Here is an 18,512-nt window from a genome sequence, read left to right as displayed (position 1 = left end):
TGCCAATGAAAGGACACCAGATATGCTGTTGAACTTGTATTTCTAATGTAAAGTATTTTAAACCGATATTGTTATGCCTCCGTAGCGGCAACTGTTTGTTCCATCAAAAGTGAAAGGAAGATGTGCCTTCCAAACTGTCTTATTGTGGTAAATTGTTGAGCTAGCTGAGTTGCGTTTTACGCTATTGTTACTCCGCCCAAATCTTCAACCACGCTGGACGGGACTTTTGAGATGATTCGCACTGTCAATTCTCCCAGTGGGGGCTGTCCAATCAAAATGTTTCTTTTTTTTAACATTGAGATTCCTACGTGTGTCATAAACAAAAGATGCAATTGTGAAGCGAGACAGCTGCGGAGTGTGTGTGGGTGTGTGTTGTCACGGTTTGGAGCAAGGCTGGTAGTTCTTCATGTATGGAGGCGACAGTGATGTCTGGCTGCTTTGATACCTGCATTTTGTGGGGAAAAAAAGAACATGAAGTTGCAAAATGGCACAAACACTTCATCACAGACATAGAAGCTATTATTAACACTAATACGGTCTAATTTAAAAGGGTTCATTTGGTAACAGCACCTAGAAGATGGTACATATAGCTTAATTCCCATTTATCTAGTGTGTAGACGATGGCATGAATAGAGCCCAGAGCTAAACTAAGTTCCCTTAATAAAGGACTTTGCTTTACTTTACTTAAAGTGCCTTTCCAGAACAAAGTCAGTGACTGAATTTGGTAAATAAAGATGAAATAAAAGGATAATACTATTTGGAGTGTGATTTATTTTTTTAAATGTTGCTGTTTGCACCTGAATTGCACCAGTGTATCTGTTGCCAACTGTGTCTACTTAAGTTATTGTGCAATGCACGGATGTATAAACTGTGGAAATCATTTGGAGGAAATAGTTTTATGATGGTCTGTTGCAGTTGCGCGCTGGGAGACTTTAAAGTCCGGATGTTATCTCTTAAGAGGCGGAGAAGAGGTCACAGTCGGCCAATAAAGACTCTCCAGCTTGCGTTCGGAGCTCCAGACCGATCAGGTGGGAGAGAGGAAAACAGAAGATGTTGCCCTGGAGGAGGTCGGCCCTCACTCTGCTGCTGACTCTGCAGTTTGGTAAGAACACACTCAGCAAGACTCTATTCAAACAGTGTGGGATTTTAAGTCACTTTTTAAATGTAGAAATGCTGCTGCTGCTGGTGGGTAAACTTGGCTTGTGGCATCGTATAGCTCTGTAAAGTAGTGTTTGAAGGTTTGACAAAAGACGTGATGGCTCTTTCTGGAAATAACCACCGAACATACCGTTTACAAGGTCAAGAATAAACCTTCCTGCTCAAGCCACAAAAGAGTTCATAAAAAGTATTGTTTCACCAGCTGTCATAAAACTCTTATACACCGAGCTTTGACTTCCATTTAGAACACTGAGATCAGGACCTCATGTGGTTGTATATCAGTATTCATCATTACACATCAGTTTGACTACAAGTAAGCAAACGACAAATAAGTGATAAAAATGAATAAGCCGTTTGTGTTTAAACATTAACAGGAAACTTGTTCTTTTTTTTGGACACTTTATTTTGTATTATGGTGCACTACTTGTGATTCATGTTGTTGACATGTGTTCGTGCAGCATTCACTTACATACATTGATATTTCTTTACTTGTTTTCACATACAAAGGACAAAAACAGTTAAGAAGTTTCCTCTCAACCCGTCTTGTGCTCACTAACAACAAATATTGATTATACAGTAAATATATACACTGTATTGAGTACACATGTTCAAATGTGGATGGTTTACAGTCTTACAATGAGTGTGTATTTTTTGTTTTGAAAGAAAACAATTTATTGAATTGATTTAATTGGTGTCAACAGAACTCCGTAAACGTGACCCTATAGCTCAGAGTCATCTGCGTGTGATAACGGAACATCTTTTCTCACTATGAGTCAGTCAGTGCTGCGTGTATCTGCTGGGTGTCACGTCTCACATCCAGCTGTCCGCTACCAGAGACCTTTGGATGAACAGAAGGATTGTTGCTGGCGCTGACCTGATTGCGTCTCTCTGGCCTTTGAGCCTGTTGGCATTAGCTGTGCCATAAATCTGTGACAGTAACGAGTCCTGATAAGAGAGTTTGTGTCACCTGTGAGATTTTACACAGTATTTAAGTGCAATTACTTGTACTGTTGTGATACTTAAGGTATTACAACAATGGGAGAGGAATATATTGTGCTTTCTGCTCCACTACTAAATTTATCTGACGGCTGGAGTGACATTTCACACTTAGAAGAGCTTAGATTCAAAAGACGAGATAAGTTGAGTCCGGCGGTTCATTTTCCACCTTGAGATCGGCAGTTGACAAAACAATCTCCACTCAAGGACCCACTTACTAGCTTGTTCTGGAGCTTTCAACCTCATCGCTCGGACTTCGTCAGCAGACAATGTTTGCGTTTTGTTTTTACTGTTGATTTTAACATGGACAAATCGGAGACGAGCCTTGAGCTGAAAGGCTTCCAAATAAACAAAAACATGGACGAAAAAGTCCTAAAAGTGCTCGGAATAATGCAAACTTCTTGTGCTGATGAAGACAGTGTGACGTGGTCGAAAGCTTCAGAACATGCGAGTAAGTAGGCCTTGAGTGGAGATCAATTTTAATTTTGCATCAGATATTTGCGTGTGTTATGTGGGGAACGCTGCCTGATGTTGTTATCTTACCTCACAGCGGCTGGCTCTTGGGCTAGTGTATGCCAGGCTCCTGAATGGAAATGTGACTTTGTGTGCGACTGTGTTGACTGCAGCGATGAGCAAGACTGTGGTAAGTCCGAATACTGTTCTTCAAATGTGAGATCACATGCAACGACCCTGCTCCGAAATGATTTCGCAGTTGTTTATTGTAACTATACTCTCATCTTTGCTCACCGAGAGGGCATTGTATTTACAGAGGCCGACAACTGATTGACATTCAACATTCATTAAAAATTGCACTGTCATGTGTCAAAATGGAAGTCCGGCAGTCAGAAATAACTTTATTTAGAGTGATACCTAGGGAAGATGTCTGAACACTGTTAATATGCTTATTAGTGCTTGTATCATTAGCAGAAACTTCACAGAGTATGATCAGTTTTCACTTTATCCCTGTTTATATCTGCATGTAGTATTTGAATACAGTCCACCGGTGAGCCATAGTTTCTTTTCCACCTCAAGGCTACAGCGGCAGAGGGTTCAAATGTGACTTTGAGGGAGCAGGGACGTGTGGATGGACTGACCGGTCCTCGAATGCAGCAGAGTACGGCTGGGAGAGACGTCAGAGAGGAGTGGAGACGCTGCTCGACAGCGGGCCGTCCTCTGACTACTCCACCGGGACGGCTACAGGTGTGGTTTCATACTTGTCCCTTTTTCTATTTTGTCTTTATGTCCTCATGTTGTCCATGCAACAAGTATTTTGAGGTAATACTATGAGGTGCTTCTTTTTGTTCAACTTGGGAATACATTTAATTCAGTATCTTATTTAACACGGGTCCGGCTTGTCTTATTAGATCAGAAGTCTGATTATCAGACCCTGCACTTTTTATATTCCCTCTCGCACAGGTTGGTTCATGGGGGTGAGCGCAGTGACGGCAGGGTCTCTCAGCACTGCGGATTTAATCTCCCCAGAGATGAAACAGTCCTCACCAACCTGCCGCCTCCGTCTCAGATACTTCCTGTGGGACTCAGGTAACGACTATTAATCACAACGGGTCGTACGTTCAAACTGCAAGCTTCTTTTGTATCTTAAAACACAACCTTATAGACAGAATTTCATATTATTTTCTACTACTTTTTTTAGAATTTGTATGTATTTAATGAGTATTTGTTTTCACATATCCCTGCTTGTAATCAGAATACTTTATTGATAAAGGTGGGAAGTTAGTATATTACAGAAATATAAGAAAAACATTTAAATAAAGGACAAAGTAAAATACAATGTAAATGATGTACACAATGCTACAATATATAACACAAGTATGAATACAAAAGTATAAATGCTGTATCAATGGATGTATTGAGCAGTTGAATAATTGCACATTTGAAACATTATTGCACGTAATTTATGTTTTGTAATTGTCTCATAATTGTATTGATTCTCCAACTGTAGCCTTTTTAAACGTATTAGTAGACATAGTTATTGTTGTTGTTGTTGTTGTTGTTGTTTATTAGGTCACACGGGTCTGGGCTCCACGCCCTTGTGGGTGTCCATCCTTCGCCAGGACTCTCGAGAGGCCGTCGTGTGGCGTCCCGAGGCCTCCAGCGTACGTGGCTGGAGGGAGGCCACCGTCTTTCTGGGCCGCATTCCCACAGGCTTCCAAATCCGTCTGCGCTCGCGGCGCTCCGAGGGGCGAAGAGGAGACGTGGCGGTGGACCAGATGGAGTTTCTGGACTGCGCTCTGCCCCGTGAGTCCCTCAAAATACACCACTCATGTACAGTCCCATCAGCAGTTAATTGTAATGAATCTGTAAATTGATCAGTTAAAGTTGCTGAACCACGATGAGCATAATGATTTTTATCTCTCGCTACGTCATCAGTCCCTCTCTCTGGGGAAGGGTGTCCCCCAGAGATGAAGGCGTGTAGGCGGGGGGGCTGCGTGGAGCAGCGACAGCTCTGTGACGGCAGCGACGACTGCGGTGACGGGACTGATGAGGAGAACTGTGGTGAGAAATATTACAGCACAGAGCCCTCTGACACCACGGGAAAGTACATATGTTTGGAATTTGTCCAGACACGGATGACTCACTGTACAAATGGACAAAGTACAAAAAACTCTGTCATAAGAGATTAGAGCGGCAGTTCAACCAGCAATAAAAAAAGAAAATTCGTACACTTTGTGGTGTTGGATGACCTCTGCAAATTTCACCGGACTACTTTCTAGTGAAATTCCCAATGAAAAACGTTTTACTGGGATATTGTTTATATCCCAGTTTTTCAAATGTCATTTTTCATGTTTTTTAGCTCCACAAATACAACTCCCTTCACCTCCATTGTATTTGGTTGAAGGCAGAAGTCTTCAAAATCCGGGACATAAAAAAAAAGTATTTACATTGCTCAATATGACAAATACGTTAGGAGAACGTGTTTTTTAGTGGAAAAAAACCTGAGAAAAATTCGTAAGTCAAAGTCCACCTACTTGCGTTTTCCACACCACTTTGTCTTGCTGTGAAATGTATTCTGTGATATTCTTGCAAAGTACCTACTTTGCAAAGTTCCCAGAATTTTTCCCAAATTCCCGGCAGAATTTATTGAATTTCCCCCACAGCTGTCTGTATGGAATACACTTTTCAACACTCCACAACGTTGCTGATATTCAGTGAGAAGAGGCAACGTTTCCGTACATTCAACCCGTGCATGTACACATTCAGTGAGCACCAGTCAATGTAAGCTGCGTGTGTTTATTGTGTCTCCAGATGGATACCGGGCGTGTGACTTCGAGGAGGGCTCTTGTGATTGGGACCTGAGTTCACTGTCCAAACTGAGATGGGTCAGGACCAATCAGGAGAACATCTCCGTCACGGATCCTCTGAAGGGACCAGGCAGGGATCACTCCAACAACAGCGCAACAGGTATCATAGTCTGACGATGTCAATATGTTCAGATGTTGTTTTTAAACATAAGAAATAATTATATGTAAATGCAGGATATCACTATTATCATTGCAGGTCACTTCCTTTATGTCACTGTCCCTGATGGTGGTCTCACACATGACTGGGCTGCGTTCCAAAGTCCCCGCCTCGAGCCCACCAACATTTCACATCCTTGCAAGGTGAGTCCCAAACCCTTTCCCTCTTCAGTCAGAGAGGTTTTCATTTTACTCTTGCGCTTCAATTTTCACAGGGATTTCCTCACAGTCGGACATTTTTGATTAAAAAGGAAGATATTTCTGACCAGTTCTCTGTCTCTGCCCGCTGTAGATGGTGATGTACACTCACCAGTTTGGGCCGAGGTCCGGCGGTCTGACGGTGCTGGTGGCAGATAGTGAGATCTACCCGGTGTGGGAGAGGGGCGGCGCTCTGGGCGATGTCTGGGTGAAGGCAGAGGTGGAGATTGTCACCGACTCCATTTTTCAAGTGAGTACTTCACCTGAGTTTGTAGCCGTAGCCTATAAACAGAGGTGCTGAAGATAGGGTAACAAACCTGATTCACATATTTGTTTTGTTTTTTATCACAAGTGTAAATGGCATTTTAATTGAAACATGTAAGAGAAAAGTGATCGTTTGCACACATATTAGCATAGGAGACTTAGTAATGAGCCATGCTGATAAAAAATCCGCCCAATATTCTAGAAAATAACAGTTTTTAGGTATGGTTGGTGTATCAATAAAAGCAAAACACAACAAAGTGCAAAGTGCAATACAAACAGTTGTTTATGGCAATGCATGTTCATGGGAATTTGGTTCCAAAGTAAATTTACTTTTAAGAGAATTTTTAATTCAGTCCTTGAATGACAAATCCTGATCAATATAGAAATGAGGGCCTTTAGTTTTCAGATATATTTTAAAGAGCAATTGTTTTCACCAAATGGGTAAATGACACTTCAGAGCTTTAGTCTTGAAGGAAATTGTTATTGCTATACATACATTTGCCTCCATTTTCTGTCATTATAGATCGTAATGATGGCAGCAGTCAGGGACTTTGCGTATGGAGGCATCGCTGTCGACAGCATTGTGTTGTCTCCTGAATGCCGCTTGTCATCTGGTAATCCTTCTAACAGTCTTTTTTTTGAAGAAAAAAAATATTCCACATCTGCAAAGAATGAGAGCAAACACTCTGATAAACACTGTGATAAATCTGCCATCTCACATTCTCCTCTCGAACAGCCAATGATACCTGGGCAAGTTTCCCTCCATCTCCTAAAGACCCGTGTGCTGAACCAGACAAGATGTGTGATTTCCATCAAGACTGTGCCGGAGCAGAGGATGAAGACAAATGTGGTGAGTCTATTCCTTCTCTTTATTCTGCCTCACTTTTATCGACGGGACTACAAAAGTGTAAAAGAAATTACGATTGTTATTAGAGCCAGTGGAAGCTGCTTTAGACCTCAGGAGTCCCCAGGGCCCCACCCCCCCCAATTGAACAAATTACTAGATATGAAAACAATAATTTTGTTTATGTGTGAAGCGAACAGTGTGCTTATGGTTCAGCATAGCTGGTCAATAGATGGGCTTCATGAGTCATTGGTGTCAATAATTGTAGTGCAAATAACAGTTTTTGTCTTGGCAAAAAAAAACTGTAATAGCTGTCCTTAAAGGGAAATTTAGCAGGTAGATTAACCGTCATTTATTCTTTTTTGTATTAATATCCTTAAGCCTGGCTTTTATATCTCTTTTATATCTGTCTCATGCACTGAGCTTTGTGTGATCTCATGTCTCCACGAATCCTTTCTGCAGGGGATTTCTCTTACACTGAGGGCAGCTCAGGTTGGACTGACGCCAGCATTGGGAGTCAAGGTTGGCTGCTACACGCAAATGTCACATCCGAAGGTACAACTCACATCACTGTTTACTCATATTTAGTGGATGAAAATCACCAAATGACATAATGTTTGATTCTTTCATATTGCTTAGAGATGTACCTGTACGTATCCGAGGCCCCAGGCCAGCAGCTGACCGAGGCCCAGACACGGACCCCCCTCCTGGGCCCCTCCGGCCCTGCCTGCACCCTGCGCTTTGATTTTGCTCTAACGGGGAGTCTAGATCACGCTGGTAACTAAATTAACTTATTATCCCACATGTCTTCTTTTCACTTCTTACCTCGGGACACACGACTCTGAGTCATGTCAAAGATCTTTTGACATGACTCTGTTTACGTGTCTCCGCTGCAGGTGAGCTGTCCGTCAGGGTGATCGACAGTTTGCTGGGCACGCGGCCTAAGCTGTGGGAGTTCAGTGGGAAGACTGGAACAGGGGAGGGGGCGTGGCAACATGTCAACCTGCCTATTGGAGTCAGAAAAGATCGCTTCCAGGTCAGCTTAATTTTCTCAGGGATGCTATAATTGTCATTATTTCATTTAAGATGTTTGCATTGAAGATGAGACTTGACTCGCAGAAATGAATGTCTGGTCTCAGAAATGACTGGAGGTCAAGCTTTTAAGGAAAAGAAAAGACAGGTTGTCTGAAAACATTTAGAGCTGTAGACGTTTGAGGAATATTCACAAAGCCTTGACCTTCGATCTAAATCTAATCCATCTAAATACAACAGTTTCACCTTGTGGAACTGGTTAAAAATCTACTTTACTTGAAGTTAAAGTTAAAATTTGTGAATTTCACTCATCAGGGCTCTTTTGTTGTCCTTGTTTTATCTTTGCCAGCTGGCCTTCGAAGCTCGTGCTGTGAAACTTCCTCCAAGTGCCAACATTAAAGTGAAAAACGTTCGCTTTGTCAGCTGTCATGCTGATTATTTCCCATCCTCTCCAACAGGTAACTCAAACCCATCTTCAGTACACACACATGACGTTGCATAATGCAGACTTTACGATGTTACCCGGAAATGTGTCATTGCGTTTTTGTTTAGGGCTGTCGTGTAACTTCGAGGATGGACTATGTGGATGGTATCAGGACAACAGTGACAACTTTGACTGGGCGGTGGTGGATGGGATGGACCACACCATCGGGATCGGTAAGCTCCTTTAAAATCATAAAAATACGGATATACAGTGTATTTTTTAGGAGGGAGTATCTCAGACACGCCTCCATCTTTCCTGGACGTCACTGGTAGAAAACATCAGATTTTAAATGTGTCATATGGAGTACATAGGAGGATATTGTGTAATCATGGTTTGGAGCAGTTATAATAAAAGGAATATTCTTCTTTCTCATTATCCTCATATATGCTAATAGTTTGATACAAAGAGTATTCATATTCATAGTGTTCATAGTTTCTTTTGTGAGAACATTTAACCCTCAAAACTACTAAAACCTCAAATCACTTCCATGTTCACGAGGGGGACATTCTTGTAACTGACATTTGGGATGTTATTCTAGTCCCAGCACAGCCTTCGAGGCTAAAAGCTATTATTAATATTATTTTCATACCGGTTGTCACTCTGTATCCGGGTACAGAAAGTGACAACACTGTGAAAACGGCACTCAATTCTGTTGAAGAAACTCCAGTTCTTGTAGTTGTGTTCAACAGAAAATACCAAACCAGTTTAAATGTGCGATCTAAATGAATAATAAATTGCTGTTTTTAATAGAGCTAAAGTGAACAGATCTTTGTCTATTTGTGGTAAATGTGTTGAACTTAGTATGTAGCTCATTCATTGCATCACTCATAATCACTATAAGACAACACAGTATGACTGCAGTGTATAAGGTGCCATTGCTGTACTTGTGATGCTTTGAAGCTCACTTCCTTTCCCGCCCGCCTCTCTGTTGACCTCCAGGCAGAAGTCTCATGGTGGATATGTGGAGCCCTTCTCTGCGCGGTGCGTTCGGACGCTTAGTTTCATTCCCACAGTTACCAATTCCTTCAGATCACTGCCTGTCCTTCTTCTACAAACTCTACGGGCCGAACACAGGTGAGGACAAGACTGACTGGAATGTTAAAGAAGCATCTCTTTCTCTGAGCCTGAGGGGGAAACAGATGATTTACCTTTCCCTTTACCTACATTGAAGTTAAAGGGAAAACTCACCACCTTTTGATGGATGTCCAATCATTGTTGAGGGTAAATGTAGTCCATTGAAGCAATGAATTCATCAGAGAGGCTGAGGCTGCAGCTCCACGAGCCGTGCAAGACGATAAGGCTGGTGGGGACCCTCCAGGCATCAGAAGCTCACATGCAATGCATCATGGTACATGTAGGCTCTGCCAGCCTGAGTCTGTGAGTAGGAGAACTGAGCTTTATCTGTCAATGTAGCACGCAGTGAGGAATTCCATCAACCACATTTACCATCAACATTGATTGCAACATTGATTTCCACATAAAAGGTGATGGCTTTTCCCTTTTAATAATTTATTACACAGGATCTAGTCTTAAAAGTCTGCCTCTTAGTATAGTTTTGGCGTTGTGTTAGATGTTGGTTTGAAATTAAATATTACCGACTTGCCCCAGAACAAATCAGATAATTGAATCATATCTTAATCTTCTCACACTTACTGCCCCGTCCTCCCCGTCCGGTCCCGTCCAGGTACTCTGAATGTGAAGCTGTTGAATAACAACGGTTATGAGGCCGTCCTCTGGACCCGCAGTGCAGCTCACGGCAACGTGTGGCACGAGGCGCACTGCCCGGTGCCGCACCAGCTCACTACCTTCCGGGTATGGAATGACTGCAGTCAGCCTGAAATGCAATGTCACAGATCTGTCACATAAAAAAGAAAAACTGACAATAAAAAGGGGAAGATGGTGCCAAAATTAATATTTTCCTTTCCAACTCACCCTCTCCGACCTTTCGCCTCCAGCTGATGTTTGAAGCAGCCCGCTCTGGTTTTGACGGGCGCGTGGCCATTGACGATGTGGCGTTCGTGGACCGTCCGTGCACCGTGCCGAGGATGTGTTCCTTTGAAGGCCAGCGGTGTGGATACAAAAGCTCTGGTAAAGTTCACTGGCTTCACCGCAGCGGACGCACCGCCACGGTGACCGGACCCGAGACCGACCACACTCTGGAGACTAAACTGGGTGAGAGAGAATCCGAGAATCCCATTGAACGACAGTAATATTTGAATGTACACGCAGAAAACTGAGTGACAGTGAATTGTGATCTTCCTCTACCTGTTTGGTGGCTCAGGTTTCTACATGTTGGTTAACACCGGGGTGGGCTTCCTTCCGTCGGGTTCCACGTCAGCCCTCACCTCCCCTGTTCGCCAAGCAACCGCCAAGACCGAGTGCGTCCATTTCTGGTATCACATGGGCGGAGTGAATCCTGGTGAGACACAGTCATACAGTGAAACACACGCGCACACACAAACATGACAAGAAACCCCACAACAGAACTCTGTGTACTTTGCAGGTTCTCTGACGTTGTATATGAAGCCGGTGAAGGGAGAAAGAGTGAAGAGCTTCTCTGACAGTCTGAACCAGGGAGATGTCTGGCGCCAAGGCAACGGCAACATCTCCAGTGCCCTTGTGGACTGGCAGGTACATTGTGGAGACTGGAACAATTATAGACTTTTACAATAGTACAAACTATTGAAACTGTCTAAAAATCAGATATCATTGCTTTGCGTTCCTGTCCCATTTACAGTTTCTCTTCAATGTGAGGATGCACACTTATAAGGAAGATCAGCATGTTAAATGTTCCATTTCTCCAGCAGCTTTAGAAAATTGGGATCGTATAAAAGGTCCGTTACCTTTTTATATGATGTCGTGTTTGACGTTTTAACTAAGATGATGCTTTGTTCTGCTCTGCAGCTGGAGTTTGAGGTGGTCGGAGCCGGAGGCAAAGACACTCACGTTGCAGTTGATGACATCTTCATTTCAGCTCGCCCATGTGAAGACCAAGGTTTGTATCGGCGTCAGCCAAATCAAAAGAACTCTTGAGCCACAAAATGATCCTTTATTAATCACCCTGTATTACCTTGAATTCTTGAAGAATTATTTTTCTTGCATGTCTCAATGTTGAATAAAGAATCCAAAAACGGAGAAAAATGTCTCGATCAATTGAAGTAAATGGGGGCCGCATTCAACAACAGCAAAACTATATGAAAACATCTATTTACTCTCACACAACTAGTGCAGCATGATGCCACTCTAATTGATCCAGTTGTATGCTCACTACTTCCCAAACACATCCATCTTCGCTAAAACCTCGCTATCTAAAACACTTCCAAATAAAAGAGTCTCACGCTTGTGCAGGCGCGCTGCTCCTCCTTGGGAGTCGTGTTGATGCATAATGGGCTTTTTAAATGGAGCAATCCACCAATTTCTTTTTTTATATTTCAGGTTCTAAGTGCAGTCTGGAGAGAGGGATGTGTAGCTGGAGCAACACTCAAAACGTCAAAGTGGACAAACTGGACTGGGAGCTGACGAGTCGGGAGGCAGAGAGCCACTACCCCACCCCGAATGAGGACCACAGTCTGGGCACAGAGAAAGGTAAACCAGACAGAGACAGAGCTACTTTGACTGTGCACGTTGTGGCAAAACCTACATACGGTCATGCGTTTCAACAAAGATCTTCGCACTGAGAGTCAGGAAGCAGTGAGAACAACACTTTGATCATTTTTAACACAAACGTTACGTGTGTCCGTTTGTCTGTTTTTTTGTTTTTATCCGACGACATGTACCGAAGTGTGAAATAACCTACCTTCCCTTTCCTCTCCGCCAGGTCACTTCCTGTTCTTTCCAAGCAGCAACCGGACGGCACCCTCTGAAAAAGCTCAGTTGCTGAGCCCTCACCTGCCCCCGACCAAGGGCACCTGCTTGAAATTCTGGGCCTACAAGCCATACTCGTGTAAGGATGGATGTTATCGTGAAAGCCTGTCGGATGTAGTCTGGATGTGTGTGATGCACTTCCCATTTTGATATTTTGAACTTATATTTCTCACACATGCAGCGGACAGCCAGCTGAGGGTGTGGAGGTTATCTGAAGGTAGTCTCCATCAGCTGCTGGTGGTGAGTGAACTGGGAGGGCCGTGGAAACGCTTTGACGTCAACATCACGTCTACTAAGGAATACCAGGTCAGACTCTCACTTGCCAGAAGATAAATATACTGTGTCTAATCTAGACACCAATATAGTGCTCTCTATGTAGCGTACTGTATGTAAGCTTATCCACAGCTCAACGGTGCATTCAAGTTTTGCACTTGACTAAATGTGTTGCACAGGACTGACGGACCGCTCTCTCTGCTGTCGTCTTGTCTTTGTTGTCTACAGATTGTGCTTGAAGGAATCAAAGGCACATCGGGCGTTGTGGCTCTGGATGACATCGAGTACACCGTCGGAGTCAACTGCGCTAACGAAGTCACAGATGCAAGTAAGAAGGGCCAGTGGTTTTGAATGTTTTCCAGACCATTAACTGGAATTTTTTTCAAATAATAGTTGGGGTCATTTTGGGATATATGCTTATGCGTCTTCTTTCGTTCTTTATTTAATCCGCTCAAAGATTTGAAATGTAATGTTTCCTTTCACCTGCACCAAGACTGCAGATCAAAGCTAAATCTGGTAGAAAGCATCTTTTCTCTTTTTTGAGATTAATGTAATGTAATTTCACAAACTACACTAAAATATTCACTTGGGATTAGGAGATTGGCTTTTAAAAATGTTCAGCACTAAAGGAGTTTGTCTAATTGCCAGCAGTTTTGTCAACTAACCTAAAATGCAAACACCAGTAGTGCAGCCCTTTGACTGACTTCCTGTCGTCCTCAACACAATCATCTCGTAGAACCGGAAGCTAAATGTTGTCCACCTTCCCCGTAGCCTCACCAAAGCAGGACAACGCCGGAGGGATCGCAGCGTCCGTCATCGTGGTCCTGCTGCTGATCGGCACGTTGATCGCCCTGCTGATTTACTACCTGCGAACCAGACAGATGGTCCAGCCTGTGAACGGTCCGTCATCTTCCTCAGCTGGTGCTGGCTTCAGAAATGAATCGTATGCACCAGACCTCTCAGTGAGTTAATCTGACACCCAAACATTTGACAAACATCCAGTCAAATTTGTTTCATGAGTATTAAAGGGTCATTTGTAGCATTTATAGCTCTTCTATCTTACATTGTCAAAAAACATTGTCATGTGGTAAGTGAGGCAGCGTTGACTTTGGATGATTAGAAGTTATGCTAGCATACTAGCATAACTTCTATATACTCTAATATGATGTAGAGTAAGCACAGGGAGAACAAAACAGAGCAGATAAGAAGGAGAAAGAGTAAGCATCGAAAGAGGAGTCAGTTTAAATGATATTATAACTACAACAAAGACATGGTCATATCGTTATTGTGCGTAAAGATCTGGCTAGCTAAATAAAAAGTATCCTAACAAGCGTATTCAACAGTCTTTTAATTTACTAAGTGACACTTTTACACTCTAAAATAACCAACCAATCATGGTTAATATACCAGCCACATACTGTATCTACCCAAAATGCTCCAGACCATTTTCAAAAAATATATTTTTAACAACAATGAGGAGGTAAGCTAGCTAGCTAGCAGCATCTTTTTGCCTACCGTGTCTGGTTAATGATTGATAATGTGTTCACTGCAGCAGGATCGTGTGATTATTCCACCGGCGCAGAACCATCCGATGGCAGCTGGGTTCAATAATGTCACTGTGAGTGTAGAGCGCTGTAAACTTTTTATGACTAATGTGGAAAATATATCCATCTCTATTCACATGTACTCTGTGAATACAGTTAGCGGCAGTTTAAAGCTGCACCAATACAACTTTGACCACTAGAGGGCCGAAAGTATTCCCATATGAACTCACAGCCATGAGCCTAAACATTCTACATAATACTTGTGTTCAAAATGTTTGGTCAAAGCTGTGATTTCACTTTAATGTTTAAGATGAATATGATAACTAAAATACTCATATAGCTCCTTATTTCATCTGTCAAACACGCAGTGTTACACAGAAACAGTGCTGTTTATTAACAACTTCGGTGCCTTCCTTGGCCACCTTATGGACGGACCATGGTGACGGATCCACTCTCCCTCTTGTGTTCCTGCAGGTCCCTGCTGATGTCAGAGAGATGGAGGTGTGAGGCAGGAGGAGTGCTGGTCCTGCCACCCAAAGGTGGCCTTGTGAAAATGAGGCGATATCACAGCAGAAGAACTGCTTGTGTCGCCCTTAACTGACACACACACACACACACACACACACACACACTAACGCAGCCCACATACTGAAACACCGATGAAGGCCTAATCGCTGAAGCTGCCTCAGATCGGATGGAGCCCTCGAGGGTCACAGCTCTAGGCCTGTGGACGGACTGATGGAAGTCAGAAGGAGAACGTCTACGGTGTCGTGGACAGATATTAGTTTCCCTGTCTTTGAATCGAGACTGGGCATAACCCTCGGTTGGCAGAAATGGTTGCATGGAGATTTTCTTATGCATTTTGGATGCGTAAGAAAGCATGAACTTGGAGCATAGAGCTGGAAAAGACGTGAGTTTACCAGGCAAAGAGAGTCTGATGAAAGACACTATCAAGGTGCATTTTGGGAGAGGAGCTTGACTCGCATTAAGGGGTAAAAAATATCTCTGCCTCAATCTGTCTCTCACAAGCCTCCCAACATTATAGAAAGCTGTAGAATGCCCTTTTAAAGAGAAAGGAGAAAGAAAAGAATGACGTTAAACCTTGAAAGAATTTCTTTTTTTAAAAGGTTATAGAGAAAGTTGACATGTAACGCTGCAGTTTGGAAAACATCTGTACGACGGATGTATTCTTACAACTGCCCTCCGCTTTGAAACAGGATGTAATTGACCTCTGAGGATAAATTGATTAAAGTTGAGCATTTAAACATTGTCAGTATGCCTTTGAGTGTAAATTGGTTTCTGGGGAATTAAATGACTGCATCATGTGCTAAATATTATGTCAGAATCTCGTCACTATTTGTCAGTGATGGGTTCTTTAAAGCAATAATTTGAATGTGTCTGCTCACAATTATTGCAGAAATATATTGTCAATGTCAATCAACAACAAATGTATGAGAATTTTGATAAATAATCTTTAACTGCTTAACCAATCATTTATACCAAACGTTTTCTTATGTCCCCTGAAATCTCTTTCATTATACTACTCTGCATTTAGATACTTTATAAATATTAGATATTGATCTATCTTATATTTACACAGTATCTATTTTATTCATCAGTCGGTGAAATGCATCGTTAAATATGAATCGATAATGCACAGCATCAGTGGTCGCATCCAGGGTACAGAGGATGAATGGTAACCTATATGGCAATCGCGCGTGCTCCTGCGTGGTATAGCTCCCTGCATTGCTCCGCTGTGGTCAAATGCCTCGTTCATCTTTAGGAAGAGGAGATGACGACATATTGTCCTTAGCAACGGTCGCGTCTCTACGGCAACATCCTCCGATGTCCCCATATCTGCTGTTGTCACCGTGACTCTCGTCTCAAAAACTGCCGCTTTCTCTCGGATGAACAGCTGATTTTGGGGGATGGCGTGTTGACACGGGTGGAGTGCGAGCGCCCGCCGGAGCAGCCGTTCCTGTCTCGCGCCTTGAGTCCCTAAAGTTGGTGTGGGGGGGCACGGGGCAACTTGGCCACGAGGACCGTCTCCTCCTCCTCCTCCTCATCACCATCCCAGCACAAGACCACCAGCCCAGACACTGTTTGTTCTCATCTGGACCGTTTTTATTTGCACCGACCGGCTCTCATCCAGCGGCGCGTGCGGCTGAATGGATCCCGCCGTGCTCATCTTCCTGCTGTACGTGATGATCGCGCACGAGCTGGTCTGCGGCTGGATGCAGTACCGGAGACAGAGCGCCAAGCCCCGAAGACGAGCAGCTGGACCTCTGCTGCGTTCAAGGTGAGATGTAGGTGTGTGTGTGTGCATGTACATGTGTGCGCGCACGCACGTGTGGCTGCGATTTAGATTTGGTTTTAATGTGAAGTAGAACATCTGGAAGTAGTTTATATACCAATATGTTTTGATAAGTATGGAGGCACTGATGAGGTCTTGATAGCTCTGTAAGGATTAGCTGAAAAAATTGACACTGATTTAATAATACATTAATGTTTGGTGTGGTGTCACCAGATACCAATCCCAACAATAACAATAGTTTGGTCACCCTTCCTTACTGAAAAACACATTTAAAAAATCCAAACAAAAAAATGTTTCATGTTATGTAACAAACCAAATTCCTCAAATATGTCAGTGTTATTACTGTTAGCTGTAACAGAACTTTGTTTAAATAAGACAATCGTTTGAGCATTGAGGTTCATTCTTGGTCTGAACACAAAGCTGTGATGAAAAGCTCAATACTAAAAGGATCACTTACTAGTTTTTCTTCCAGTGCTTTCGACCATATCTCATGTCTTAATGGGACTTGCTCAGTGTCATCATGTATGATCACCTGTTATCATGTGACCAAACTCACATGATGACACCCGAGCAAGTTCTACTTGTTCCAGGAAAAGAAAAAACAGTAAGTGAACCTTGAGTTTCGAATATTTTGTCCAAGAACTGAAATACTCAATTAGCAATTCCATTAAATATAATAAATTCCATTTAAATCAGGCGACATCTGTTCGAAAGGAAAGTTAACGAGATCTGACTAAGCCTTTGGCTAAGTTTCTTAACAGTTATGGATAATTAACATTTAGCACTCCAAATGTTTTAAGGTTTAATACTCCATTCCTATGTTTGAGTAATTTTTATTGAATAATCCATCAAACAATTTGTGGTTGTGGGAATTTTCTGGGTGCGTTTCCAAATGCTTATTATGTAAATATTTTCTCAGCATTGTATACGTCAGTACTCGATTTCCCATCAGTACTCTATTTCCCATCAGTACTCGATTTCCCTTCACTGGAAAAAAGTGTCCTGAGCGATAGATATGTAGAAAGCTTTAGAAAAGCGAACCTGCTTAAGTGTTCGCTGAAATGCTTTTCATTTCATTCAATGAGATGGCTTCAGGGGAACCGTCATGGTATGATGTGTTTCCTTAGACTGTCAATCATGAGACATTTGCTTTGAGCTTTAATCACCTGTACCACCTCCTCAGCGCCCAGGTGTGTCAGGGAGCCTGGAGTACAAGCAGCCAGTCTGTCAGGCCCGACAGAGGAGGGAGGGACCTGAGGAAGAGTGGCCGCATCGTGAGGAAAGCCTGATCAAGAGAGGAGCCAGAAAAGGATACTTGTTGAAGAGTAACCTGAATGGCAGCAAACCAGGCCGAGGTAACAGCAGCTGCGGAAGTAGCTCTCAGAGCGGCAGGCGAGTTATGCAAAAATGGCTCTGCTGTCTTTTCAAACACCCCAAAAGTGACTTTTGGGAGCCGAATCCAGCAGATGGTTCAACCTTTTTTCACTGTGCATTGAGGCTCAAATTCTTTTTGAGCTCTCTGTCTTATAGTCCCAATAAAATCTGTCAATACCTGTGGATTATGTGCCTCAAAAGTAAAGTTCTATGCTTTTGAGCAGCACAAACACAATTCCATTCCCCTACATTGTATTGTTACGGACGTAGAGGTCTCAGAGGAAGATATCTCCACACTTCTGCACATAAAGTGCTGAGTCAGATACCTTTTTATTCAGTAGAAATGAATTTGTTTTTTATGATTAATGCAAACTAACCATACTAACTGTGATGTTGCACGGGAAGAAAAACAACGCCATGCAAAGAATGTTGTGCAACAAATTTGTTGTTCGCTGGGATTGTGGTTCTTTTGTGGTAAGGAAGGTTTCAAGGTTACATGACTCAGCCCAGCTGCTGTTAACTATTGTTAGTCACTATCATTAAAGGGAGGGAATCAAGCGTGGTGTCTGTGATTCTGTTTTTCTTCTACTCTGATATCTTCAGAATTATATTGTGTTCAGTGTACTTGTACAACACCCACGTACAGAAGAAACTTAAATAGAACTTGGTGTTCATGCTCTGAATTGAA

The 18,512-nt window shown here is 42.8% G+C and overlaps 2 protein-coding genes and 1 long non-coding RNA gene across 4 annotated transcripts; 2 read left to right on the top strand and 1 right to left on the bottom strand.

The window, feature by feature from the left end:
* The first annotated feature begins 961 nt into the window (after positions 1-961).
* On the top strand, positions 962-15,409 carry mamdc4 (MAM domain containing 4). 2 transcript variants are annotated; one of them, XM_031855678.1, is made up of 29 exons: positions 962-1,102; positions 2,705-2,797; positions 3,187-3,354; positions 3,571-3,696; positions 4,180-4,413; positions 4,546-4,671; positions 5,422-5,577; positions 5,674-5,777; positions 5,926-6,081; positions 6,619-6,709; positions 6,832-6,945; positions 7,402-7,494; positions 7,579-7,716; positions 7,836-7,975; positions 8,321-8,429; positions 8,524-8,628; positions 9,395-9,529; positions 10,140-10,267; positions 10,411-10,627; positions 10,737-10,874; positions 10,959-11,086; positions 11,360-11,450; positions 11,891-12,040; positions 12,273-12,398; positions 12,501-12,625; positions 12,821-12,920; positions 13,364-13,554; positions 14,145-14,210; positions 14,611-15,409. In XM_031855678.1, exons 1-29 carry the CDS (start codon positions 1,051-1,053, stop codon positions 14,641-14,643), a joined length of 3,633 nt encoding a protein of 1,210 aa, XP_031711538.1. In that variant the 5' UTR covers positions 962-1,050; the 3' UTR covers positions 14,644-15,409. The 2 variants fall into 2 exon arrangements, with proteins under 2 accessions (XP_031711538.1, XP_031711539.1); XM_031855679.1 differs by lacking the exon at positions 14,145-14,210 and having other exon boundaries at positions 963-1,102.
* LOC116388074 (uncharacterized) lies at positions 3,851-14,287 on the bottom strand. The gene is made up of 4 exons (XR_004213051.1): positions 10,721-14,287; positions 10,388-10,623; positions 10,109-10,289; positions 3,851-9,830 (listed from the first exon to the last, which is right to left on the bottom strand). It is a non-coding gene; the product is annotated as an uncharacterized LOC116388074 (long non-coding RNA).
* Positions 15,410-15,788: 379 nt separating the features above from the next.
* LOC116388237 (uncharacterized) lies at positions 15,789-18,293 on the top strand. Its single transcript, XM_031855919.1, has 3 exons — positions 15,789-15,832; positions 16,141-16,435; positions 17,634-18,293. The coding sequence occupies exons 1-3, from the start codon at positions 15,789-15,791 to the stop codon at positions 18,042-18,044; spliced, it is 750 nt and encodes a 249-aa protein (XP_031711779.1). The 3' UTR covers positions 18,045-18,293.
* The last annotated feature ends 219 nt before the right edge of the window (positions 18,294-18,512 follow it).

The sequence above is a fragment of the Anarrhichthys ocellatus genome, unplaced genomic scaffold (assembly GCF_004355925.1).
Source record: "Anarrhichthys ocellatus isolate YVR2014 unplaced genomic scaffold, GSC_Weel_1.0 scaffold16, whole genome shotgun sequence".
Classification (NCBI taxonomy): domain Eukaryota; kingdom Metazoa; phylum Chordata; class Actinopteri; order Perciformes; family Anarhichadidae; genus Anarrhichthys; species Anarrhichthys ocellatus.
Note: the sequence above shows the minus strand (reverse complement) of the source record. Positions and strands in the feature narration are given on the sequence as shown.

Coding starts and splice junctions, on each gene's coding strand:
- LOC116388237 (XM_031855919.1), top strand. CDS start 15,789: ATGCACAGCATCAGTGGTCGCATCCAGGGTACAGAGGATGAATG. Junction 15,833..16,140: donor CAGGGTACAGAGGATGAATG/GTAACCTATATG, acceptor GAGTCCCTAAAG/TTGGTGTGGGGGGGCACGGG. Junction 16,436..17,633: donor GGACCTCTGCTGCGTTCAAG/GTGAGATGTAGG, acceptor CCACCTCCTCAG/CGCCCAGGTGTGTCAGGGAG.
- mamdc4 (XM_031855678.1), top strand. CDS start 1,051: ATGTTGCCCTGGAGGAGGTCGGCCCTCACTCTGCTGCTGACTCTGCAG. Junction 8,430..8,523: donor TTTCCCATCCTCTCCAACAG/GTAACTCAAACC, acceptor GTTTTTGTTTAG/GGCTGTCGTGTAACTTCGAG. Junction 11,087..11,359: donor GTGCCCTTGTGGACTGGCAG/GTACATTGTGGA, acceptor TCTGCTCTGCAG/CTGGAGTTTGAGGTGGTCGG.